The sequence below is a fragment of the Oncorhynchus kisutch genome, unplaced genomic scaffold (assembly GCF_002021735.2).
Source record: "Oncorhynchus kisutch isolate 150728-3 unplaced genomic scaffold, Okis_V2 Okis04b-Okis11a_hom, whole genome shotgun sequence".
Taxonomy (NCBI): domain Eukaryota; kingdom Metazoa; phylum Chordata; class Actinopteri; order Salmoniformes; family Salmonidae; genus Oncorhynchus; species Oncorhynchus kisutch.
This window is the reverse complement of record NW_022261981.1, coordinates 914,298-941,749: the sequence shown is the minus strand read 5'-3', so window position 1 is coordinate 941,749 and position 27,452 is coordinate 914,298. Positions and strand designations below refer to the sequence as shown.

The 27,452-nt window shown below is 46.5% G+C and overlaps 1 protein-coding gene across 6 annotated transcripts in view; it reads right to left on the bottom strand.

The window, feature by feature from the left end:
- The window catches only part of lmbrd1 (LMBR1 domain containing 1), a 180,069-nt gene that overhangs the window by 54,394 nt on the left and 98,223 nt on the right, over positions 1-27,452 (bottom strand). For all 6 annotated transcript variants that reach the window (XM_031813193.1, XM_031813196.1, XM_031813194.1 and 3 more), the window contains exons 8-10: positions 11,380-11,505; positions 9,948-10,016; positions 7,093-7,176 (exon numbers count right to left, since the gene is read on the bottom strand). In XM_031813193.1, coding sequence (XP_031669053.1) covers positions 7,093-7,176; positions 9,948-10,016; positions 11,380-11,505 — 279 coding nt within the window. The remainder of the gene's footprint in view (positions 1-7,092; positions 7,177-9,947; positions 10,017-11,379; positions 11,506-27,452) is intronic.

Sequence of the window (27,452 nt, the reverse complement as noted above, 5' to 3'; positions counted from 1 at the left end):
TACTTATGAGAAGGTCAAATGTTTATGTTTCTGTCTCCATATGATTGGGCTAATATATCCAATGCAAAAAACATCTACATTTAAATGGTATTAATATTAATTTGCATATATTGCCGTTAATTCCCATATATTCCCGTTAATTCTCACAGAAAGTTTCCACCTCGGAATATTCCCCAAAATGTGCAAGCCGACCCACATGGAACCCTAATCCACAACGTAGTTGTAGTATCTCGTAGATGTAGTATCTCGTATCAATGTAGTATCTCTATAATAACTGTTACGGATACCAGTATCCTGTGTGTGTATCCTGTGTGTGTGTGTGTGTGTGTGTGTGTGTGTGTGTATCCTGTGTTCTTTTCTCTCCTTCTCCCCTCACAGGTGAAAATCATCACTCCCCAATCAGTCACCAATCCAATCATCAATCAGAAGACACACCTCCTCCTGTTTCCTACCCAATCACAGTTCCTTTCCCTTGGTTTAAAAACCCTGTCAGTTGTTTGCTCTAGAGCTCAATCTCTCTGTAAATGCCATGTCTGTAGGTCTCTGTGTTTCACTCTCTCTTTGTGTATTAACCTCTCTTTTGTTTGGGCACCTCCATAGAACTTTGTCATCACCTATGACTATTGTTTTGGTTATGGTGTTTGTGTTTGTTTTCTGGTGGGAAAAGGGGGGAACCAAGACAAGTCGCCCATGGGCATACACTACCCGTAGGTAAACTTTGTTAAAAACACTAGTTAGAACTGGGCGGACTACCCACTGTATTTTGGGTTAGTTAGTTAGCTGTTGTTAAAGTAGGCTAGTCTAGCTTAGGTTTTTTTTGAATACTTATTGTTTCTTTTCTTGGGTCCAGCTCAGCCCCTTTTCCTGCTCCCCCCCCATTACCGTGTGTTTACAAATAAACCTTGAGTTTGACGGTAATTTAGTTGTCCTGGTTATTTCGTTTGCCTGAGTTATGTTACGGGTCTCATTACCATCCCCCCTAGACTGTCGGGCCAAAAGGGATTCGTAACAATAACCATAGCTGTGTCCCACATGGAACCCTAATCCACAACATGTAGTATCTCTGTAATAACCACATGGAACCCTAATCCACAACATGTAGTATCTCTGTAATAACCACGGCTGTGTCCCACATGGAACCCTAATCCCTATATAGTCCACCTCTTTTCACGAGGTCCCAGAGGGAATAGGGGGCCATTTAGGGTGCAGCCCCATCCCTTAGTGCACCAATCGCTCCTTCAGCACTACACTCCTGGTCTGCAAAAAGGATTTGTCTGTCTGTGTGTCTGTGTGTGTGTGTGTGTGTGTGTCTGTGTTTCTGTGTCTGTGTGTGTGTGTGTGTCTGTGTGTCTGTGTTTCTGTGTCTACCTGCCTGTCTGTGTTTCTGTGTGTGTGTGTGTGTGTGTGTGCACGTTCAGGCGGCGGCCCTTCCGTTTTCTCAATATATATTGATTGGCAGGGTATTGAAGAGAGATGGCCCTCGCCTATCATTTTTTAATAGAGAGAAAGAAAGAGCGAGAGGTGCCTCCATCCCCTCTGTGATAATGACCAGACAGTGTGTGTAGAGATGGCTCGGTCAGAGGGTTCATCTGTCTGGATCAGTCCTATAGTCTTTCGTCTGCCTGGATTGCCAGATGGGTGGGGATCGCCATTTTGGGACAAGTGAAAGAGTTCCATTGTGCCAGAAAAGTTCAATCAAGCACAGATCAAGTATTTTAAATGATTTTGAATAGTATTTGAAGCCAGGTCTGCTCTGCACTGGGATAAGGGCTTTGTCTGTATCAGACAGGAGATGGTACGGAAGGCTACTGTATGATGGCAATGTTGTTATACCGTACTCTCTCTCTCTGTGTGTGTGTGTGTGGTCTGGCACAGAGGAGCAGACTAAACCCCACCACAAGGCCTTTGGTCCGACACAGAGGAGCAGACTAAACCCCACTACAAGGCCTTTGGTCCGGCACAGAGGAGCAGACTAAACCCCACCACAAGGCCTTTGGTCCGGCACAGAGGAGCAGACTAAACCCCACCACAAGGCCTTTGGTCCGGCACAGAGGAGCAGACTAAACCCCACCACAAGTCCTTTGGCCTGGCACAGAGGAGCAGACTAAACCCCACCACAAGGCCTTTGGTCCGACACAGAGGAGCAGACTAAACCCCACTACAAGGCCTTTGGTCCGGCACAGAGGAGCAACAGTAATTCTACAAGCTGAGCTGTATTGCAGTGTTGACAGCAGCCTCTGAGACACACTTCAAGGCTGTCATTGTGTTCCACTTTACATAGTGTTCTATTGGTGTGATGCCACATCTTCCAGGGAACGTTAGCTGCCAGGCAACACAATGTTAGTTACAGGAAGGTAGGCCAACAAATTACATTATTTAAGTAGGTTTATAAAGACAATATATGTATAGATAGTTTATAGTTTAAGTTTATACATCAGTAACAAACAGTGATTGTTATTTTGGATCTGCAAAATAGCGAGCTTGTGTTACCGAATAGTGTAGGCATAAATGCTGAATTGTGCGCCATGGAACAAAGACATCTCCGGTATCTAGACTGAGGCTGTATTGAGGCTGTGTATCTGAGCATGGACTGGGGCTGTGTATCTGAGCATGGACTGAGGCTGTATTGAGGCTGTGTATCTGAGCATGGACTGGGGCTGTATTGAGGCTGTGTATCTGAGCATGGACTGGGGCTGTATTGAGGCTGTGTATCTGAGCATGGACTGAGGCTGTATTGAGGCAATGTATCTGAGCATGGACTGGGGCTGTATTGAGGCTGTGTATCTGAGCATGGACTGGGGCCATCTATTAAACGGTAATGATCACTGCAACAGCCCCACACATGCAGAGACAGCAGACTACCTGGAGCAAGGAGAAGTGGTTCCTGCTCTCCATTCACCTCGACAGACAGACAGACAGCAGACTACCTGGAGCAAGGAGAAGTGGTCCCTGCTCTCCATTCACCTCGACCGACAAACAGACAGCAGACTACCTGGAGCAAGGAGAAGTGGTCCCTGCTCTCCATTCACCTCGACCGACAGACAGACAGACAGACCAACAGACAGACCAACAGACAGACAGCAGATTACCTGGAGCAAGGAGAAGTGGTCCCTGCTCTCCATTCACCTCGACCGACAGACAGACAGACAGACAGGGTGGCTGAATAACACATCCTGGTGCATTTATCTGCCTTTCTGATTCACCAAGATGATACCAAGAAGCTCTGTTTCTGTCCAAGATCACCCACCAACATCATACAGACAGGTACAGTATGGACTGGCTGGTGGGCAGACATGAGCTGGTGTGAAGGTAAATGTTATTGTCTGAGGTGAAGTTACATGGTTATCAGCTAAGCTAATTAACTAATTATCAACCAATTAGTGAATTAGGCCTCATTAAAGTCTCTCTAGGCTCATTAGAGAAGCAGATGACAAAATGCAATACAAAATGCAATACCAAAACATCCATCAAGATTAATTCATCAGATTGAGTTCACTACGGTCACTCACAAACACGCCTGTCTGTCAATCATCCAAATGTATTTATGAAGCCATTTTACCACCAATACTGGTTACGTAATGTGACCGACACACAGACAGACACTACGGCATTAAAGCAACCACAGCAGAAGTGTGTGCAGGGCTCTACACTGGCCTTTTTAACAAGGAGCAGGTGAGTGACTAAATTGAAAAATGGAAGCACACACAAATACATTTAGGAGCACAATAAAAAAGATGAGGTAATAAAGCCAGAATCCTTCATTTTTTCTAGGCGCACTGGTGCTCCTAAATAAAATGTCCAGGTTGCACAGCAAAATATTTAAGAGCATATGCAAGTAAAATGGTTGCACTGTAGAGCCCTGCTGTGTGAGAGAAACAGAGAAATACTGGAAGGTAACTCTGCTCTGGAAGGATCCCTGCCTGTCACATGGTGCTCCCAAAGAGCAAGAAGTATAATCTAAGTCTAGGTGTGATATAATCTAACACGTCTAGGTGTGATATAATCTAACACGTCTAGGTGTGATACAATCTAACACGTCTAGGTGTGATATAATCTAACACGTCTAGGTGTGATATAATCTAACACGTCTAGGTGTGATATAATCTAACACGTCTAGGTGTGATATAATCTAACACGTCTAGGTGTGATATAATCTAACACGTCTAGGTGTGATATAATCTAACACGTCTAGGTGTGATATAATCTAACACGTCTAGGTGTGATATAATCTAACACGTCTAAGTGTAATATAATCTAACACGTCTAAGTGTAATATAATCTAACACGTCTAAGTGTAATATAATCTAACACGTCTAGGTGTGATATAATCTAACACGTCTGGTGATCAACACACAGCCAATCAGACACCAACACATGTCAGGTGATCAACACACAGCCAATCAGACACTAACACATGTCAGGTGATCAACACACAGCCAATCAGACACCAACACATGTCAGGTGATCAACACACAGCCAATCAGACACTAACACATGTCAGGTGATCAACACACAGCCAATCAGACACCAACACATGACAGCAGTGGAAACAGAAGAGCCAGAAGACTGGTAGGTAGTGTAGCTCTGCTCTTGGGCTCCCTGCTCATCGTTCCTGGCTGGTGCCTGGACATACAGTAGATATATCTGCCATCTCATTACTGTGTAGATGTGAGTTTGGGGAGTGTCATTAGGACTGGACCCCCTCGGTTAAAGACACACTGTTACAGAAGCTAGCCGGCTGCTTTAACGTTTCATTAGAGCTTGTGAATAAACAGTGGGCCTGTGGAGATGTAAACTGGGAGAGGATGAACAGTGGGGAGGATTGTGACACGTGAACCAAGAGAGGGAGGTTGGAACACAGAATGAATGACTATATAATATGAAGGTCTTTTAATGCCATTAGGAGTCTGTGCTGTTCAGTGGGCCTGTGGAGATGTAAACTGGGAGAGGATGAACGGTGGGGAGGATTGTGACACGTGAACCAAGAGAGGGAGGTTGGAACACAGAATGAATGACTATATAATATGAAGGTCTTTTAATGCCATTAGGAGTCTGTGCTGTTCAGTGGGCCTGTGGAGATGTAAACTGGGAGAGGATGAACGATGGGGAGGATTGACACGTGAACCAAGAGAGGGAGGTTGGAACACAGAATGAATGACTATATAATATGAAGGTCTTTTTATGCCATTAGGAGTCTGTGCTGTTCAGTGGGCCTGTGGAGATGTAAACTGGGAGAGGATGAACGGTGGGGAGGATTGTGACACGTGAACCAAGAGAGGGAGGTTTGAACACAGAATGAATGACTATATAATATGAAGGTCTTTTTATGCCATTAGGAGTCTGTGCTGTTCAGTGGGCCTGTGGAGATGTAAACTGGGAGAGGATGAACAGTGGGGAGGATTGTGACACGTGAACCAAGAGAGGGAGGTTGGAAGACTTTCTATTCTATTCTATTATCTTCCATTCTACTCTGTGCTGTCCTCAAAATGTGACCTGTTAGAGAATGAATGGTGGGGAGGAGGAGTCAAGACAGGTAGGTTGGAACCATTAGAACGGTGGTATTCAAAGTGGGGAACTGCAGGGGAACAGGGGAACTGCAGTGGGGTTCGCCCCCTCAACAATGTATAATAAGATACGTTTTTTTAGAAAGATAATTTGACTGAGTAAATTTATTGGTTTTGTTTTCATTTTGATAAGAGATGAAAATGTAATGAAGGTTATTCATTGCTATAAAAATCAACATGTGTTATTAGATTTGGGGTGGCGATACATTCTGAAAATGTTTGAGATCCAATATAATACTTTGTGTTCTGTGTTTAATTATTTGATTTAAAGATAGAAATTGAATGACTATAATATAATGACTATGTGTTAGTGTGTTTCTATGGTTCGGGAGGATTTCCATGCGGATCTAAAACTGGCTCTAAAAACATTTAGGAGACAACAAGTCCAAGAAAATAATATTGGACTGATTTGTTGGACTGGTGAACACAGCCTGGTGACTATAGCCTGGTGAACACAGCCTGGTGACTATAGCCTGGTGACTATAGCCTGGTGACTATAGCCTGGTGACTATAGCCTGGTGAACACAGCCTGGTGACTATAGCCTGGTGACTATAGCCTGGTGACTATAGCCTGGTGACTACAGCCTGGTGATTATAGCCTGGTGACTACAGCCTGGTGACTATAGCCTGGTGACTATAGCCTGGTGACTATAGCCTGGTGAACACAGCCTGGTGACTATAGCCTGGTGACTATAGCCTGGTGAACACAGCCTGGTGACTATAGCCTGGTGACTATAGCCTGGTGACTATAGCCTGGTGAACACAGCCTGGTGACTATAGCCTGGTGACTATAGCCTGGTGAACACAGCCAGGTGAACACAGCCTGGTGACTATAGCCTGGTGACTATAGCCTGGTGAACACAGCCTGGTGACTATAGCCTGGTGAACACAGCCTGGTGAACACAGCCTGGTGACTATAGCCTGGTGAACACAGCCTGGTGACTATAGCCTGGTGACTATACCCTGGTGACTATAGCCTGGTGACTATAGCCTGGTGAACACAGCCTGGTGAACACAGCCTGGTGACTATAGCCTGGTGACTATAGCCTGGTGACTATAGCCTGGTGACTACAGCCTGGTGACTACAGCCTGGTGACTATAGCCTGGTGAACACAGCCTGGTGACTATAGCCTGGTGAGGGAGGCAGGCAGGCGGGCGGGTAGGGAGGTGGGTAGGCAGGTAGGCGGGTAGGTGGGTAGGCGGGTGGGTAGGCGGGCGGGTAGGTAGGTGGGTGGGTGGGCGGGTGGGCGGGTGGGCGGGTAGATGGGTAGGCAGGTAGGCGGGTAGGTAGGTGGGTGGGTGGGTGGGTAGGTAGGTGTCTTTCCAGCCGGTAAAGAGAGATGACAGTGTTACATTATCAGCACACTTATAGAACATTGATTGTTCAATATCTCTTTACTCTCCGATGGAACACCGTATTGGAACCGGTTGAAACTGGAAAATCCATTTAACATCTCAAAATGAAAAGTTAAATGACAGACCGGCTTCTGGTTAGATGGGGACCTGAAAGTGTGTTTGTGTGTCTCACCTTGAGTGGTCTGAGGGCAGATCCAACCTTGGTGCAGCAGTGACTCTCTGCTATCTCCAGGTGCCTGCCCCTCCTCTGGAGCACCTAAAGGACCTCAATGAAAACAAGTCTCAATGTGCCGTTGTTCACTAAACAAGCAGTTAATAAGCCCTGAGAGAAATGAGCCTTGTCTGTGCCAGAACGGACCAGTCTTTGTTCCATTCTCAGTGTTATTACTTATGCATCTTGTCTTGGATGTCTGGTTTTTTAATTGTTATATAAACAAATTGAAACAGAGAGAGATGTTAATAAACAGGGCAAGGTGACCGGGGACAATAGTTTGGTTAAACAGTACAAATACGACCTACGCAGATGGATCAACATGGTGAAACAGTACAACTATGACCTACGCAGATGGATCAACATGGTGAAACAGTATAACTACGACCTACGCAGATGGATCAACATGGTGAAACAGTACAACTACGACCTACGCAGATGGATCAACATGGTGAAACAGTACAACTACGACCTACGCAGATGGATCAACATGGTGAAACAGTACAACTACGACCTACGCAGATGGATCAACATGGTGAAACAGTACAACTACGACCTACGCAGATGGATCAACATGGTGAAACCCAAGTACAGGGACAAAGTAGAGGAGCAATTCAGCGGGTCGGACACGGATACGTGACAGGGGCTCCTAACGGTCACGGAGTATAAAAACAAATCCAGCCACATTAAGGTCACCACCGCCGCCCTACCGCCGCCCTATCGCCACCCCACCGGAGGAGCTGAACACCGTTTTCTTACGGTTTCAGCACAATGACCCTGTGCTGCCAAGGAGAGCCGCCGAGGACAACGTGGTCTACACGGAGGACCTATGGAAGTCATTTGAACGTGTTAACCCTCGCAAGACTGCCGGCCACCATTATCCCTGTTCCTAGAACGCAAAAGTAACTCAACTGAGTGACTATCGACCAATAGCACTCACTTCCGCCATCATGAAGTGCTTCTAGAGGCCAGTCAAGGTTCAGATCAACTCCTCCTTCCCCAACACACTGGACCGTTCACCTTCTGCCCTGACAGATCCACGGACCAGGCAATCTGCACCGCACATGACTCTTTTCTCCCCACACCACCTCAACGGTCAGTTACCTGCTGCCCCCCCCCCCCCCCCCACCCCAACAGACTTTTGCTCTGCCCCCACCCCAACGGCATTAATCACCGTTGCAGTTGTTAATATGGATACTATAGATACATGTTTTTCTAATGCATTGGACTTGGTCCCCCCACCTCCTCAATGGTCATGCTGCTCCCCCTATGGTCATAGTCTTTACTCTGCCCCCACCTCCTCAATGGTCATGCTGCTCCCCCTATGGTCATAGTCTTTACTCTGCCACCACCTCCTCAATGGTCATGCTGCTCCCCCTATGGTCATAGTCTTTACTCTGCCCCCACCTCCTCAATGGTCATGCTGCTCCCCCTATGGTCATAGTCTTTACTCTGCCCCCACCTCCTCAATGGTCATGCTGCTCCCCTATGGTCATAGTCTTTACTCTGCCCCCACCTCCTCAATGGTCATGCTGCTCCCCCTATGGTCATAGTCTTTACTCTGCCCCCACCTCCTCAATGGTCATGCTGCTCCCCTATGGTCATAGTCTTTACTCTGCCCCCACCTCCTCAATGGTCATGCTGCTCCCCCTATGGTCATAGTCTTTACTCTGCCCCCACTTCCTCAATGGTCATGCTGCTCCCCTATGGTCATAGTCTTTACTCTGCCCCCACCTCCTCAATGGTCATGCTGCTCCCCCTATGGTCATAGTCTTTACTCTGCCCCCACCTCCTCAATGGTCATGCTACTCCCCCTATGGTCATAGTCTTTACTCTGCCACCACCTCCTCAATGGTCATGCTGCTCCCCCTATGGTCATAGTCTTTACTCTGCCCCCACCTCCTCAATGGTCATGCTGCTCCCCCTATGGTCATAGTCTTTACTCTGCCCCCACCTCCTCAATGGTCATGCTGCTCCCCTATGGTCATAGTCTTTACTCTGCCCCCACCTCCTCAATGGTCATGCTGCTCCCCCTATGGTCATAGTCTTTACTCTGCCCCCACCTCCTCAATGGTCATGCTGCTCCCCTATGGTCATAGTCTTTACTCTGCCCCCACCTCCTCAATGGTCATGCTGCTCCCCCTATGGTCATAGTCTTTACTCTGCCCCCACTTCCTCAATGGTCATGCTGCTCCCCTATGGTCATAGTCTTTACTCTGCCCCCACCTCCTCAATGGTCATGCTGCTCCCCCTATGGTCATAGTCTTTACTCTGCCCCCACCTCCTCAATGGTCATGCTACTCCCCCTATGGTCATAGTCTTTACTCTGCCCCCACCTCCTCAATGGTCATGCTACTCCCCCTATGGTCATAGTCTTTACTCTGCCTGCACCCTAATGGACATGTATTCATCATCCCTGCTACAGTTCTGAATTAAAACTGATATTTATATTGTATTTAGGACCATGTTCATGATTTTATTTCACTTGGTCCTGCATGTTGGAGCTCAGAGCCTAAGATTTCTACTGTATCCTGCAATCACACCTGTAACCCTGAACATGTGACTATTAAACACTCTGAATCTGAACCACAATCCCACCTGTAACCCTGAACATGTGACTATTAAACACTCTGAATCTGAACCACAATCCCACCTGTAACCCTGAACATGTGTCCATTAAACACCCTGAATCTGAACAACAATCCCACCTGTAACCCTGAACATGTGACCATTAAACACCCTGAATCTGAACAACAATCCCACCTGTAACCCTGAACATGTGACTATTAGACACTGAATCTGAACAACAATCACACCTGTAGCTTGTCCTCAAACTCCTGGAGGTTACGACGGTCCCGCGACGACAGAGGACGCCCGTCCTCACACTGGAGACAAACACACAAAGAGGAGGCATGAGAGGACTGCAGGTGTTCTACAGTTTCAACAGTCTGAAGGTATGAGAGGACTGTAGGTGTTCTACAGTTTCAACAGTCTGAAGGTATGAGAGGACTGTAGGTGTTCTACAGTTTCAACAGTCTGAAGGTATGAGAGGACTGTAGGTGTTCTACAGTTTCAACAGTCTGAAGGTATGAGAGGACTGCAGGTGTTCTACAGTTTCAACAGTCTGAAGGTATGAGAGGACTGTAGGTGTTCTACAGTTTCAACAGTCTGAAGGTATGAGAGGACTGTATGTGTTCTACAGTTTCAACAGTCTGAAGGTATGAGAGGACTGTATGTGTTCTACAGTTTCAACAGTCTGAAGGTATGAGAGGACTGTAGGTGTTCTACAGTTTCAACAGTCTGAAGGTATGAGAGGACTGTAGGTGTTCTACAGTTTCAACAGTCTGAAGGTATGAGAGGACTGTAGGTGTTCTACAGTTTCAACAGTCTGAAGGTATGAGAGGACTGCAGGTGTTCTACAGTTTCAACAGTCTGAAGGTATGAGGACTGTAGGTGTTCTACAGTTTCAACAGTCTGAAGGTATGAGAGGACTGTAGGTGTTCTACAGTTTCAACAGTCTGAAGGTATGAGAGGACTGTAGGTGTTCTACAGTTTCAACAGTCTGAAGGTATGAGAGGACTGTAGGTGTTCTACAGTTTCAACAGTCTGAAGGTATGAGAGGACTGTAGGTGTTCTACAGTTTCAACAGTCTGAAGGTATGAGAGGACTGTATGTGTTCTACAGTTTCAACAGTCTGAAGGTATGAGAGGACTGTAGGTGTTCTACAGTTTCAACAGTCTGAAGGTATGAGAGGACTGTAGGTGTTCTACAGTTTCAACAGTCTGAAGGTATGAGAGGACTGTAGGTGTTCTACAGTTTCAACAGTCTGACTCTGGCTCTGGAGGGAAGGGGTTTTAATAGGGGAGTGAGGAGACGCCCCTTTCTGTTTTTTTAACACCCTTCGTCACATGTTATAATTATGCAAGCTCAGTAAAGCTCAATCAGGCTTAAATAGAGCATTTGAAATGATTTCCAATAGTATTTGAACCCAGGTCTGGCTGCATGCCACCAGCTCACGTCAGCTCTGTGGCATCACCTACAACAGGGACCAATGGGAGGTGTGGCATCACCTACAACAGGGCCCAATGGCAGACTGGCTTTTAGTCATCAACCTCCACATTCCTTACAGCCAGAGGTCAAATTCCATCCCATTCTTATTCCCCCCCCCCCCCCCCAGAAAAACAACATTTTCACCACAATAGATATGCAGCTATATGGTTTTCAGCGTTGGTGATAACTGAGACCCACCTTGGCTTTGATCTTTTCCATCTGGTGTTCAACCTCTTCAATATCTTCAGTGTTCTCCAGACGCTCGTACACCACACTGCGTGTCCCTTTAATCAGGTTCAACGGCAGCACTGACATACCATACGCCTGTAGAGAATGAATACAAACAGACGTTTCAATAACATAGTACTACACTGATATACAGTGGGGCAAAAAAGTATTTAGTCAGCCACCAATTGTGCAAGTTCTCCCACTTAAAAAGATGAGAGGCCTGTATTTTTCATCATAGGTACACTTCAACTATGACAGACAAAATGAGAAAAAAAATCCAGAAAATCACATTGTGATGAATTTAATGAATTTATTTGCAAATTATGGTGGAAAATAAGTATTTGGTCAATAACAAAAGTTTATCTCAATACTTTGTTGGCAATGACAGAGGTCAAAAGTTTTCTGTAAGTCTTCACAAGGTTTTCACACACTGTTGCTGGTATTTTGGCCCATTCCTCCATGCAGATCTCCTCTAGAGCAGTGATGTTTTGGGGCTGTTGCTGAGCAACACGGACTTTCAACTCCCTCCAAAGATTTTCTATGGGGTTGAGATCTGGAGACTGGCTAGGCCACTCCAGGACCTTGAAATGCTTCTTACGAAGCCACTCCTTCGTTGCCCGGGCGGTGTGTTTGGGATCATTGTCATGCTGAAAGACCCAGCCACGTTTAATTTTCAATGCCCTTGCTGATGGAAGGAAGTTTTCACTCAAAATCTCACGATACATGGCCCCATTCATTCTTTCCTTTACACGGATCAGTCGTCCTGGTCCCTTTGCAGAAAAACAGCCCCAAAGCATGATGTTTACACCCCCATGCTTCACAGTAGGTATGGTGTTCTTTGGATGCAACTCAGCATTCTTTGTCCTCCAAACACAACAGGTTGAGTTTTTACCAAAACGTTCTATTTTGGTTTCATCTGACCATATGACATTCTCCCAATCTTCTTCTGGATCATCTAAATGCTCTCTAGCAAACTTTAGACGGGCCTGGACATGTACTGGCTTAAGCAGGGGGACACGTCTGGCACTGCAGGATTTGAGTCCCTGGCGGCGTAGTATGTTACTGATGGTAGGCTTGGTTACTTTGGTCCCAGCTCTCTGCAGGTCATTCACTAGGTCCCCCCGTGTGGTTCTGGGATTTTTGCTCACCGTTCTTGTGATCATTTTGACCCCACGGGGTGAGATCTTGCGTGGAGCCCCAGATCGAAGGAGATTATCAGTGGTTTTGTATGTCTTCTATTTCCTAATAATTGCTCCCACAGTTGATTTCTTCAAACCAAGCTGCTTACCTATTGCAGATTCAGTCTTCCCAGCCTGGTGCAGGTCTACAATTTTGTTTCTGGTGTCCTTTGACAGCTCTTTGGTCTTGGCCATAGTGGAGTTTGGAGTGTGACTGTTTGAGGTTGTGGACAGGTGTCTTTTATACTGATAACAAGTTCAAACAGGTGCCATTAATACAGGTGACGAGTGGAGGACAGAGGAGCCTCTTAAAGAAGAAGTTACAGGTCTGTGAGAGCCAGAAATCTTGCTTGTTTGTAGGTGACCAAATACATATTTTCCACCATAATTTGCAAATAAATTCATTAAAAAATCCTACAATGTGATTTTCTGCATTTTTCCCCCTCATTTTGTCTGTCATAGTTGAAGTGTACCTATGATGAAAATTACAGGCCTCTCTCATCTTTTTAAGTGGGAGAACTTGCACAATTGGTGGCTGACTAAATACTTTTTTGCCCCACTGTACCATACACCTATTAGAGAATGAATACAAACAGATGATTCAATAACATAGTACTACACTGACATTCCATACACCTGTTAGAGAATGAATACAAACAGATGATTCAATAACATAGTACTACACTGATACACCATACACCTGTAGAGAATGAATACAAACAGATGATTCAATAACATAGTACTACACTGATACACCATACACCTGTAGAGAATGAATACAAACAGATGATTCAATAACATAGTACTACACTGACATTCCATACACCTGTTAGAGGCAATCAGCAGTTGAAACAATCACAAAGCCCCCCTGTGTCCTGAATGGCACTCCATTTTATACTTTTGACCAGGGCCCACAGGGGTGCACTATGTAGGGAATAGGGTGCCATTTGGGACGCAGACATGAAACAGACCGTTTCCATCACATTATTACAGTGGTGCCAAGGCCCTTTAGTGTCTGTGAATCTGTAGCACGTGTATGTGAACACACCTACCACCTACGACCCACACTCCATGACGCATGACTGTACAGAGTGGAGATGTATAGGGAGCAATAACACACACAGCTATATCACGTTACAGCTGTACCCCTCCGGCTCCATGTCATTCTTTAAATGGTGCAATTCGCAATTGTGCTGCACGGAGCTTATGTGTGAATCTGCAGCCAGCAACCATTTTGTGTGTAGAGAAATGACATGTAGGCTTCTGGCTGGCTCTCTCTCTCTCTCTCTCTCTCTGCAGCTCCAGATGATATTTACAGCCTAACAGCGCCCCCCAGTGACAGCACTGAGGAGAGAGGAACGCTCCAGCATTCAGAGACAATGAATAAACTCATAGAAAAAAAAGAAAGGACGTTGAGGGCAAGAAATGGCCTTTGAGGAAATAGCTTTTTAAAAACAGCAAATCAGCTATTATTTGAACAAGGACTGTTGCAACACATCAATAGACTAATTCCTCTTCCTTAAATAAAGAGAGAAAGACAGGAAAGAAAGAAGGAAAGAGCAGAAAGACAGGAAAGAGCAGAAAGAGGAAATGAATGGAGAGAAATGAGAGATAAGGAGAGAAAAGGAGAGAAAAGGAGAGGAAAGGAGAGATAAGGAGAGGAAAGGAGAGGAAAGGAGAGGAAAGGAGAGATAAGGAGAGGAAAGGAGAGATAAGGAGAGGAAAGGAGAGGAGAGGAAAGGAGAGGAAAGGAGTGGAAATGAGAGAAAAGGAGAGGAAAACAGTGGAAATGAGAGAAAAGGAGAGGAAAACAGTGGAAAGGAGAGAAAAGGAGAGGAAAAGAGGTAAGAGACGAAAGGAAAGGAAACGAGGGAAAAGGAGGTAGAAGAGGAAATGAGAGAAAACTAGGTAAGAGATGAAATGAGAGAAAACAGAGGAAAGGAGGTAAGAGAGGAAATTAGAGAAAATAGGGGAAATGAGAGAACATAAGGGAAATGAGAGAAAAGAGAGAAAGGACTCAGGGTGCTCAGTAGCACATCCCATTCAGAGTGTTGCCGGGCCAGAGGTGGGGTGAGGCACCTGGCAGGCACAATACAGCATGCTTGAACATCATCAAAAATGAGAGGAGAGGGCAATCTCTCTCTCCAATAACCTGCTCAGCGGCCAATCAATACATGTTGAGAATAAATGAAGGGCAGGCCAAACGCACACACACACACACACACACACACACACACACACACACACTCAAGTACTGCGTGTAAACACCAACCTGGGCGCTGCCATTTTACCAGCTATTTCATAATAAAACAAAAGAGCATTTTGTGAGATTACACCTTAACCCCGCCAAGAGAGGCTGACCTCCTCGTCTCTCCATTGAAGGTTTCATTCCGAGGCTGAAAAGGGAAATGCTGGATCACTCTGAAGTCCTTTTTCCCTGAAAAACAAACTATTTTACTGGCTGGTGAGTGTTAGGTGACATTAGAGGGAGAGAGCAGGAGAGCATCAGGGGATGAAGGCATGAGGCAGGGCCAGACCTATTATTAGTCCTAGCTTCTGCGGTGGATGGATCTCTGCTAGGGGCTGTGTCGCACCTCCTGCAATGAATCACGGGGCCTCTTAAGGCCAGAGCATGTCCCGAATACCAAGCAGCTCGCTCATAAAAGAAGAACCTGTCCCCCTGTTCACATCCCTAGGAGTGTGTGTGTGTGTGTGTGTGTGAGAGAGAGAGAAGCACATCCCTTCTTCTCCGATGTGCTGCCTCCTTAACATGAGAAAAATACAAACCCGACGCGACCGACCGACACAGGTGCCTTGACTCTTTTCCTCTCCAGCCCCGAGCTGTAACCCTCTGACATGAGTCACAAGTACAGGAAGGGGTGGAGTTCAACCCATTGGAAAAAGACATGACAAATAACTGTAGAATATACAGAGAGACAGTCTGTAGAGATTGAGAGAGTGTAATCATTGGCTGGAATCTTAAAGAGAGATATCTGACTGAGGGAGGGAGTGCTATTGAGAAGGGACCGGACCCCAGGCACAAGACACCTCTTTGTCCCCTTCTCTGGTCTCTGTTAGGGCAGGAGAGGAAGGGGTCTCTCTTCGGAGAGGAGAGGGGGGTTTCTCTCTTAGGGCAGGAGAGGGAGGAGGGGGTCTCTCTTCGGAGAGGAGAGAGAGGGAGGGGGGGTCTCTCTTTGGGGAGGAGAGGAAGGGGTCTCTCTTCGGAGAGGAGAGGGGGGTTTCTCTCTTAGGGGAGGAGAGGGAGGGGGGGGGTCTCTCTTTGGGGAGGAGAGGGAGAGGGGGGCTCTCTTAGGGCAGGAGAGGGAGAGGGGGGGCTCTCTCTTCGGAGAGGAGAGGGGGGTTTCTCTCTTAGGGCAGGAGAGGGAGAGGAGAGGGGGGTTTCTCTCTTAGGGCAGGAGAGGGAGAGTGGGGGTTCTCTCTTACGGCATGAGAGGGAGAGGGAGGGGTCTCTCTTCGGGGAGGAGAGGGGGGTTTTCTCTCTTAAGGGAGGAGAGGGAGGGGGGGTCTCTCTTAGGGGAGAAGAGGGAGGGGGGGTCTCTCTTAGGGGAGGAGAGGGGGTCTCTCTTCAGAGAGGAGAGAGGGGGGTTCTCTTTTAGGAGAGGAGAGGGAGAGGGGGTCTCTCTTAGGGGAGGAGAGGGAGGAGGGGTCTCTCTTTGGGAGGAGAGGGAGGGGGGGTCTCTCTTGCACAATTGATGGCTGACTAAATACTTTTTTGCCCCACTGTATATAGTACACTACTGTTGACCACAGCCCTAAATGACCTGGTCAAAAGTAGTGCACTTTATAGGCAATAGGACACCATTTGGGATGTACCCTCTCTCTCTAATTCACCCAGAGGCCCTGGTCTACCCCAGGTCAATTTACTGGCATCTGATTAGATCGAAGGAAATGAATCTCCTCACCTGTTCTTTCCCCCATCAGCATCTTAACGCCGGCGATTTAAGAGCGAGGGGCGGATGGAAGGAGGGGAGAGGAGAGAGGATGGGGGGCCTCCAGAGCCATAAGTCACTGTGCTAGCCAGGCTTTTAAATCAAGCCAGAGAAGACTTCAGTGATCAGATGACGCATGAGACTGCAGATTTTCAGACACCATTAGCCTTGTAGGGTGAAGTTTCCCCCAGAGGATGACCTTGCACTTTCCTCACTAATGGTTCAGGTTAGGATTGGGGGACATTCAACTGATCCTTGATCTGTACCTAGAGGAAACTTCACCCCAGAGCCCTCACCCCTCATTGAGTCAATCGACTTGAGGCTGAGGATGTCCTAATATGGCCACCGTACAGGACTGGGTGAGGCCCACAGGAGGTGGGTGGCACCTTAATTGGGGAGGACGGGCACGTGGTGGTAATGGCTGGAGTGGAATCAGTGGAATGATATCAAATACATCAAAACACATGGTATGATGTCATTCCATTGAATCCGTTCCAGACATTATTATGAGCCGTCCTCCCCTCAGCAGCCTCCACTGTTGACGGCGCTCGTCTACTCTGATATGCAACTACCTCAGTCGAACACAGAGTTGGGTAGTCTGGGACTGTGATATACTGCCATACGCATATGGAAATATAATAGACGCATTAAAAAGTCACTGTGCCGATCATTTTCATTGTAATGTCATCTGAAAGGTGAAATGGAACCCTAAGGCGTATTAAACGAGCACTGATTCACAGAGTGAGTGGTTCGATAAACGGCGTAACGTTATCATGGAATTTCCCCCAAAAAAATCTGTTACAGAAATAAATGAATTTAGGAGAGACAGATACACTTTGGAGTGGTTCAGGTTGAAATGAAATGTAGCCTATGAACTATTTTAATGGATTTGGACCTACACCCACAGAATCCAAGTTAAATAACATCATCATGTGAAATATTCTGAAAGGACGGAATTATAAAAGAAGCAACATAAAAGGAGCGTGTGTTTTTTTTTACAAGAAGTAGGTGTCAAATTCTGTGGTAAGTTACTGTGAAGGTAACAGCAACATAATACCAGTGGTATGTCACTGTGAAGGTAGCAGCAACATAATACCAGTGGTATGTTACTGTGAAGGTAGCAGCAACATAATACCAGTGGTATGTTACTGTGAAGGTAGCAGCAACATAATACCAGTGGTAAGTCACTGTGTAGGTAGTAGCAACATAATACCAGTGGTAAGTCACTGTGAAGGTAGCAGCAACATAATACCAGTGGTATGTTACTGTGAAGGTAGCAGCAACATAATACCAGTGGTATGTCACTGTGAAGGTAACAGCAACATAATACCAGTGGTATGTCACTGTGAAGGTAGTAGCAACATAATACCAGTGGTATGTTACTGTGAAGGTAGTAGCAACATAATACCAGCGGTATGTCACTGTGTAGGTAGTAGCAACATAATACCAGTGGTATGTTACTGTGAAGGTAGCAGCAACATAATACCAGCGGTATGTCACTGTGTAGGTAGCAGCAACATAATACCAGTGGTATGTCACTGTGAAGGTAGCAGCAACATAATACCAGTGGTATGTCACTGTGAAGGTAACAGCAACATAATACCAGTGGTATGTCACTGTGAAGGTAGTAGCAACATAATACCAGTGGTATGTTACTGTGAAGGTAGTAGCAACATAATACCAGCGGTATGTCACTGTGTAGGTAGCAGCAACATAATACCAGTGGTTTGTCACTGTGTAGGTAGCAGCAACATAATACCAGTGGTATGTCACTGTGAAGGTAGCAGCAACATAATACCAGTGGTATGTTACTGTGAAGGTAGCAGCAACAACAGAATACCAGTGGTATGTTACTGTGAAGGTAGTAGCAACATAATACCAGTGGTATGTCACTGTGAAGGTAGTAGCAACATAATACCAGTGGTATGTTACTGTGAAGGTAGTAGCAACATAATACCAGTGGTATGTCACTGTGAAGGTAGTAGCAACATAATACCAGTGGTATGTCACTGTGAAGGTAGTAGCAACAACATAATACCAGTGGTATGTCACTGTGAAGGTAACAGCAACATAATACCAGCGGTATGTCACTGTGAAGGTAGTAGCAACAACATAATACCAGCGGTATGTCACTGTGAATGTAACAGCAACATAATACCAGTGGTATGTTACTGTGTAGGTAGCAGCAACATAATACCAGTGGTATGTCACTGTGTAGGTAGCAGCAACATAATACCAGTGGTATGTCACTGTGTAGGTAGCAGCAACATAATACCAGTGGTATGTCACTGTGTAGGTAGCAGCAACATAATACCAGTGGTATGTCACTGTGTAGGTAGCAGCAACATAATACCAGTGGTATGTCACTGTGTAGGTAGCAGCAACATAATACTAGTGGTATGTTACTGTGTAGGTAGTAGCAACATAATACCAGCGGTATGTTACTGTGTAGGTAGTAGCAACATAATACAGGCGGGATGTTACTGTGTAGGTAGCAGCAACATAATACCAGCGGTATGTCACTGTGTAGGTAGTAGCAGCAACATAATACCAGTGGTATGTCACTGTGTAGGTAGTAGCAACATAATACCAGTGGTATGTCACTGTGTAGGTAGTAGCAGCAACATAATACCAGTGGTATGTCACTGTGTAGGTAGCAGCAACATAATACCAGCGGTATGTTACTGTGTAGGTAGCAGCAACATAATACCAGTGGTATGTTACTGTGTAGGTAGCAGCAACATAATACCAGTGGTATGTCACTGTGTAGGTAACAGCAACATAATACCAGTGGTATGTCACTGTGTAGGTAGCAGCAACATAATACCAGCGGTATGTTACTGTGTAGGTAGCAGCAACATAATACCAGTGGTATGTTACTGTGTAGGTAGCAGTAACATAATACCAGTGGTAAGTCACTGTGTAGGTAGCAGCAACATAATACCAGTGGTAAGTCACTGTGTAGGTAGCAGCAACATAATACCAGCGGTATGTTACTGTGTAGGTAGCAGCAACATAATACCAGTGGTATGTTACTGTGTAGGTAGCAGCAACATAATACCAGTGGTATGTCACTGTGTAGGTAGCAGCAACATAATACCAGCGGTATGTTACTGTGTAGGTAGTAGCAACATAATACCAGTGGTATGTCACTGTGAAGGTAGTAGCAACATAATACCAGTGGTATGTCACTGTGTAGGTAGTAGCAACAACATAATACCAGTGGTATGTCACTGTGTAAGTAGCAGCAACATAATACCAGTGGTTTGTCACTGTGTAGGTAGTAGCAACAACATAATACCAGTGGTATGTCACTGTGTAGGTAACAGCAACATAATACCAGTGGTATGTCACTGTGTAGGTAGTAGCAACAACATAATACCAGCGGTATGTCACTGTGAAGGTAGCAGCAACATAATACCAGTGGTATGTCACTGTGTAGGTAGTAGCAGCAACATAATACCAGTGGTATGTCACTGTGTAGGTAACAGCAACATAATACCAGCGGTATGTCACTGTGTAGGTAGCAGCAACATAATACCAGTGGTATGTCACTGTGTAGGTAGTAGCAGCAACATAATACCAGCGGTATGTCACTGTGAAGGTAGTAGCAACATAATACCAGTGGTATGTCACTGTGTAGGTAGTAGCAACAACATAATACCAGTGGTATGTCACTGTGTAGGTAGCAGCAACATAATACCAGTGGTTTGTCACTGTGTAGGTAGTAGCAACAACATAATACCAGTGGTATGTCACTGTGTAGGTAGCAGCAACATAATACCAGTGGTATGTCACTGTGTAGGTAGTAGCAACAACATAATACCAGCGGTATGTCACTGTGAAGGTAGCAGCAACATAATACCAGTGGTATGTCACTGTGTAGGTAGTAGCAGCAACATAATACCAGTGGTATGTCACTGTGTAGGTAACAGCAACATAATACCAGCGGTATGTCACTGTGTAGGTAGCAGCAACATAATACCAGTGGTATGTCACTGTGTAGGTAGTAGCAGCAACATAATACCAGCGGTATGTCACTGTGTAGGTAGCAGCAACATAATACCAGTGGTATGTCACTGTGTAGGTAGCAGCAACATAATCCCAGCGGTATGTCACTGTGAAGGTAGCAGCAACATAATACCAGTGGTATGTCACTGTGAAGGTAGTAGCAACATAATACCAGTGGTATGTCACTGTGAAGGTAGTAGCAACATAATACCAGTGGTATGTCACTGTGTAGGTAGTAGCAACAACATAATACCAGTGGTATGTCACTGTGTAGGTAGCAGCAACATAATACCAGTGGTTTGTCACTGTGTAGGTAGTAGCAACAACATAATACCAGTGGTATGTCACTGTGTAGGTAGCAGCAACATAATACCAGTGGTTTGTCACTGTGAAGGTAGTAGCAACATAATACCAGTGGTATGTCACTGTGTAGGTAGCAGCAACATCTGTCCTCGTGCTCCTAGACCTTAGTGCTGCTTTTGATACCATCGATCACCACATTCTTTTGGAGAGATTGGAAACCCAAATTGGTCTACACGGACATGTTCTGGCCTGGTTTAGATCTTATCTGTCGGAAAGATATCAGTTTGTCTCTGTGAATGGTTTGTCCTCTGACAAATCAACTGTAAATTTCGGTGTTCCTCAAGGTTCCGTTTTAGGACCACTATATTGTTTTCACTATATATTTTACCTCTTGGGGATGTTATTCGAAAACATAATGTAAACTTTCACTGCTATGCGGATGACACACAGCTGTACATTTCAATGAAACATGGTGAAGCCCCAAAATTGCCCTCGCTAGAAGCATGTGTTTCAGACATAAGGAAGTGGATGGCTGCAAACTTTCTACTATTAAACTCGGACAAAACAGAGATGCTTGTTCTAGGTCCCAAGAAACAAAGAGATCTTGAATCTGACAATTAATCTTAATGGTTGTACAGTCGTCTCAAATAAAACTGTGAAGGACCTCGGCGTTACTCTGGACCCTGATCTCTCTTTTGAAGAACATATCAAGACCATTTCGAGGACAGCTTTTTTCCATCTACGTAACATTGCAAAAATCAGAAACTTTCTGTCCAAAAATGATGCAGAAAAATTAATCCATGCTTTTGTCACTTCTAGGTTAGACTACTGCAATGCTCTATTTTCCGGCTACCCGGATAAAGCACTAAATAAACTTCAGTTAGTGCTAAATACGGCTGCTAGAATCCTGACTAGAACCAAAAAATTTGATCATATTACTCCAGTGCTAGCCTCTCTACACTGGCTTCCTGTCAAAGCAAGGGCTGATTTCAAGGTTTTACTGCTAACCTACAAAGCATTACATGGGCTTGCTCCTACCTATCTCTCTGATTTGGTCCTGCCGTACATACCTACACGTACGCTACGGTCACAAGACGCATGCCTCCTAATTGTCCCTAGAATTTCTAAGCAAACAGCTGGAGGCAGGGCTTTCTCCTATAGAGCTCCATTTTTATGGAATGGTCTGCCTACCCATGTGAGAGACGCAGACTTGGTCTCAACCTTTAAGTCCTTACTGAAGACTCATCTCTTCAGTGGGTCATATGATTGAGTGTAGTCTGGCCCAGGAGTGGGAAGGTGAACGGAAAGGCTCTGGAGCAACGAACCACCCTTGCTGTCTCTGCCTGGCCGGTTCCCCTCTTTCCACTGGGATTCTCTGCCTCTAACCCTATTACAGGGGCTGAGTCACTGGCTTACTGGTGCTCTTTCATGCTGTCCCTAGGAGGGTTGCGTTACTTGAGTGGGTTGAGTCACTGATGTGATCTTCCTGTCTGGGTTGGCGCCCACCCTTGGGTTGTGCCGTGGCGGAGATCTTTGTGGACTATACTCGGCCTTGTCTCATGATGGTAAATTGGTGGTTGAAGATATCCCTCTAGTGGTGTGGGGGCTGTGCTTTGGCAAAGTGGGTGGGGTTATATCCTTCCTGTTTGGCCCTGTCCGGGGGTATCATCGGATGGGGCCACAGTGTCTGACCCCTAATGTCTCAGCCTCCAGTATTTATGCTGCAGTATTTATGTGTCGGGGGGCGGGTTTGTTAGATCTGCAGTACTTCACCTGTTCTATCCGGTGTCCTGTGTGAATTTAAGTATGCTCTCTCTAATTCTCTCTTTCTTTCTCTCTCTCGGAGGACCTGAGCCCTAGGACCATGCCTCAGTACTACCTGACATGATGACTCCTTGCTGTCCCCAGTCCACCTGGCCGTGCTGCTGCTCCAGTTTCAACTGTTCTGCATGTGATTATTATTATTTGACCATGCTGGTCATTTATGAACATTTGAACATCTTGGCCATGTTCTGTTATAATCTCCACCCGGCACAGCCAGAAGAGGACTGGCCACCCCAAATAGCCTGGTTCCTTTCTAGGTTTCTTCCTAGGTTTTGGCCTTTCTAGGGAGTTTTCCTAGCCACCGTGCTTCTACACCTGCATTGCTTGCTGTTTGGGGTTTTAGGCTGGGTTTCTGTACAGCACTTTGAGATATCAGCTGATGTACGAAGGGCTATATAAATACATTTGATTTGATTTGATAGTGATCTAGGATCAGGAACAAAACAGAACAGAGAAGCTAGTGATCTAGGATCAGGTAAAGAACAGAACAGAGAGGCTTGTGATCTAGGATCAGGTACAGAACAGAACAGAGAGGCTAGTGATCTAGGATCAGGTACAGTACAGAACAGAACAGAAAGGATAGTGATCTAGGATCAGGTACAGAACAGAACATAGAGGCTAGTGATCTAGGATCAGGTACAGAACAGAACAGATGCTAGTGATCTAGGATCAGTTACAGAACAGAACAGAGAGGCTAGTGATCTAGGATCAGTTACAGAACAGAACAGAGAGGCTAGTGATCTAGGATCAGGTACAGAACAGAACAGAGAGGCTAGTGATCTAGGATCAGGTACAGAACAGATCAGAGATGCTAGTTATCTCACTTATTCATTAGGCTCTAAGAGGCTTAATTAACTGATCCTAGATTAGCCCTCCTACTCTGAGATGCCTTGTGGATAAAGACCCGGGCCCCCCCTGTCCATATAATCTTATTCATTATTATCTAAAAGCTTAACTGATCCTAGATCAGCACTCCTACTCTGAGACACAGTGAATACGTTCTCTGGCCTCTAACCAGTAGCCAGATGGCCCTATAAGATCCACATAATAGGTGATAGCTCCATTCTGCATCTGCTGTGGTCAAATATTAATTCGCTCACACCTCAGAAAGTGTTGTGTTGGCCGAAAAACACTCTTGTGAAGGTTACAACTTGCTTACTCTTGAATTTAGTTAAAGTGCACCCACCAGTCTGGGACTGGGCTGTAGCAGAGAGAGAGAATATCCCAGCTCTGTTAGGGAGTTACATAGGACAGTTTATATACACCCTGGGCTATAGCAGAGAGAGTGAGAGTGAGAGAGAGAGAGCGAGAGAGAGAGAGAGAGAGAGAGAGAGAGAGAGAGAGAGAGAGAGCTGCTCTGTTAGGGAGTTATCTAGGACAGTTTATATACACCCTGGGTTGTTTGAATTAAGGGGGAGTGGCCACCTCGGCACAAAGACTAGTGATAAATAAACCCTGCAGAGTCATGGAGGATACGGGACCTGTCACTTAGGTTCCATTAGGTTAATCATGCAGAATAATAACACACAGCTGCAGTGATAAATCACATGGACCCTGAAGAAACACAGAGAGGCTGAGGACTGGAGGCTGGGCTGGAGTGGGTTGGAGAGGGAGAGAGGACTCCAGTATGGAGAGACCAGGGAGAGAGGAGAGAGGACTCCAGTATGGAGAGACCAGGGAGAGAGCAGAGGGAGAGAGGACTCCAGTAGGGAGAGACCAGGGAGAGAGGAGAGAGGACTCCAGTATGGAGAGACCAGGGAGAGAGGAGAGAGGACTCCAGTATGGAGAGACCAGGGTGAGAGGAGAGAGGACTCCAGTATGGAGAGACCAGGGTGAGAGGAGAGGGAGAGAGGACCCCAGTATGGAGAGACCAGGGAGAGAGGACTCCAGTGTACAGAGACCAGGGAGAGAGCAGAGGGAGAGAGGACACCAGTATGGAGAGACCAGGGAGAGAGGACTCCAGTGTACAGAGACCAGGGAGAGAGGAGAGAGGACTCCAGTATGGAGAGACGAGGGAGAGAGGAGAGAGAGAGAGGACTCCAGTATGGAGAGACCAGGGAGAGAGGAGAGGGAGAGAGGACTCCAGTATGGAGAGACCAGGGAGAGAGGAGAGGGAGAGAGGACTCCAGTATGGAGAGACCAGGGAGAGAGGAGAGAGGACTCCAGTATGGAGAGACCAGGGAGTGAGGAGAGAGGACTCCAGTATGGAGAGACTAGGGTGAGAGGACTCCAGTATGGAGAGACCAGGGAGAGAGGAGTGAGGAGAGAGGACTCCAGTATACAGAGACCAGGGTGAGAGGACTCCAGTATGGAGAGACCAGGGAGAGAGGAGAGAGGACTCCAGTATGGAGAGACCAGGGTGAGAGTAGAGAAGACTCCAGTATGGAGAGACCAGGGAGAGAGGAGAGGGAGAGAGGACTCCAGTATGGAGAGACCAGGGTGAGAGGAGAGAGGACTCCAGTATGGAGAGACCAGGGAGAGAGGAGAGGGAGAGAGGACTCCAGTATGGAGAGACCAGGGTGAGAGGAGTGAGGAGAGAGGACTCCAGTATACAGAGACCAGGGAGAGAGGAGAGAGGACTCCAGTATACAGAGACCAGGGAGAGAGGAGAGAGGACTCCAGTATGGAGAGACCAGGGAGAGAGGAGAGAGGACTCCAGTATGGAGAGACCAGGGAGAGAGGAGTGAGAAGAGAGGACTCCAGTATGGAGAGACCAGGGAGAGAGGAGTGAGGAGAGAGGACTCCAGTATACAGAGACCAGGGTGAGAGGACTCAAGTATGGAGAGACCAGGGAGAGAGGAGAGAGGACTCCAGTATGGAGAGACCAGGGAGAGAGGACTCCAGTATACAGAGACCAGGGAGAGAGGAGAGAGGACTCTAGTATACAGAGACCAGGGAGAGAGGAGAGAGGACTCTAGTATACAGAGACCAGGGAGAGAGGAGAGAGGACTCTAGTATACAGAGACCAGGGAGAGAGGAGAGAGGACTCTAGTATACAGAGACCAGGGAGAGAGGAGAGAGGACTCCAGTATGGAGAGACCAGGGAGAGAGGAGAGGGAGAGAGGACTCCAGTATGGAGAGACCAGGGAGAGAGGAGAGAGGACTCCAGTATACAGAGACCAGGGAGAGAGGAGAGAGGACTCCAGTATACAGAGACCAGGGTGAGAGGACTCCAGTATGGAGAGACCAGGGAGAGAGGAGAGAGGACTCCAGTATACAGAGACCAGGGAGAGAGGAGAGAGGACTCCAGTATACAGAGACCAGGGAGAGAGGAGTGAGGACTCCAGTATGGAGAGACCAGGGTGAGAGTAGAGAAGACTCCAGTATGGAGAGACCAGGGAGAGAGGAGAGGGAGAGAGGACTCCAGTATGGAGAGACCAGGGTGAGAGGAGAGAGGACTCCAGTATGGAGAGACCAGGGAGAGAGGAGAGGGAGAGAGGACTCCAGTATGGAGAGACCAGGGTGAGAGGAGTGAGGAGAGAGGACTCCAGTATACAGAGACCAGGGAGAGAGGAGAGAGGACTCCAGTATACAGAGACCAGGGAGAGAGGAGAGAGGACTCCAGTATGGAGAGACCAGGGAGAGAGGAGAGAGGACTCCAGTATGGAGAGACCAGGGAGAGAGGAGTGAGAAGAGAGGACTCCAGTATGGAGAGACCAGGGAGAGAGGAGTGAGGAGAGAGGACTCCAGTATACAGAGACCAGGGTGAGAGGACTCAAGTATGGAGAGACCAGGGAGAGAGGAGAGAGGACTCCAGTATGGAGAGACCAGGGAGAGAGGACTCCAGTATACAGAGACCAGGGAGAGAGGAGAGAGGACTCTAGTATACAGAGACCAGGGAGAGAGGAGAGAGGACTCTAGTATACAGAGACCAGGGAGAGAGGAGAGAGGACTCTAGTATACAGAGACCAGGGAGAGAGGAGAGAGGACTCTAGTATACAGAGACCAGGGAGAGAGGAGAGAGGACTCCAGTATGGAGAGACCAGGGAGAGAGGAGAGGGAGAGAGGACTCCAGTATGGAGAGACCAGGGAGAGAGGAGAGAGGACTCCAGTATACAGAGACCAGGGAGAGAGGAGAGAGGACTCCAGTATACAGAGACCAGGGTGAGAGGACTCCAGTATGGAGAGACCAGGGAGAGAGGAGAGAGGACTCCAGTATACAGAGACCAGGGAGAGAGGAGAGAGGACTCCAGTATACAGAGACCAGGGAGAGAGGAGTGAGGAGAGAGGACTCCAGTATACAGAGACCAGGGTGAGAGGACTCCAGTATGGAGAGACCAGGGAGAGAGGAGAGAGGAGAGAGGACTCCAGTATACAGAGACCAGGGAGAGAGGAGAGAGGACTCCAGTATACAGAGACCAGGGAGAGAGGAGTGAAGGAGAGTAAGGGATTCTGCAGCATTCTCTCCCTATGAACAGAGGGGAGAGAGAAGAGAGGGTTGAACATAAGATAAAAGGGTGTAAGAGAGAGAGCATTATATATGTATATATATATATATATATATATACATACATATATAATGCTCTCTCTCTTACACCCTATATATATATATAGAGAGAGAGAGAGAGCAATATATATATATAGAGAGAGAGACAGAGAGCAATATATATATATATAGAGAGAGAGAGAGAGAGCAATATATATATATATAGAGAGAGAGACAGAGAGCAATATATATATATAGAGAGAGAGACAGAGAGCAATATATATATATATATAGTGAGGGAAAGAGAGAGAGAGACAGAGACAGAGACAGACAGAGAGTGAGACAGAGAAA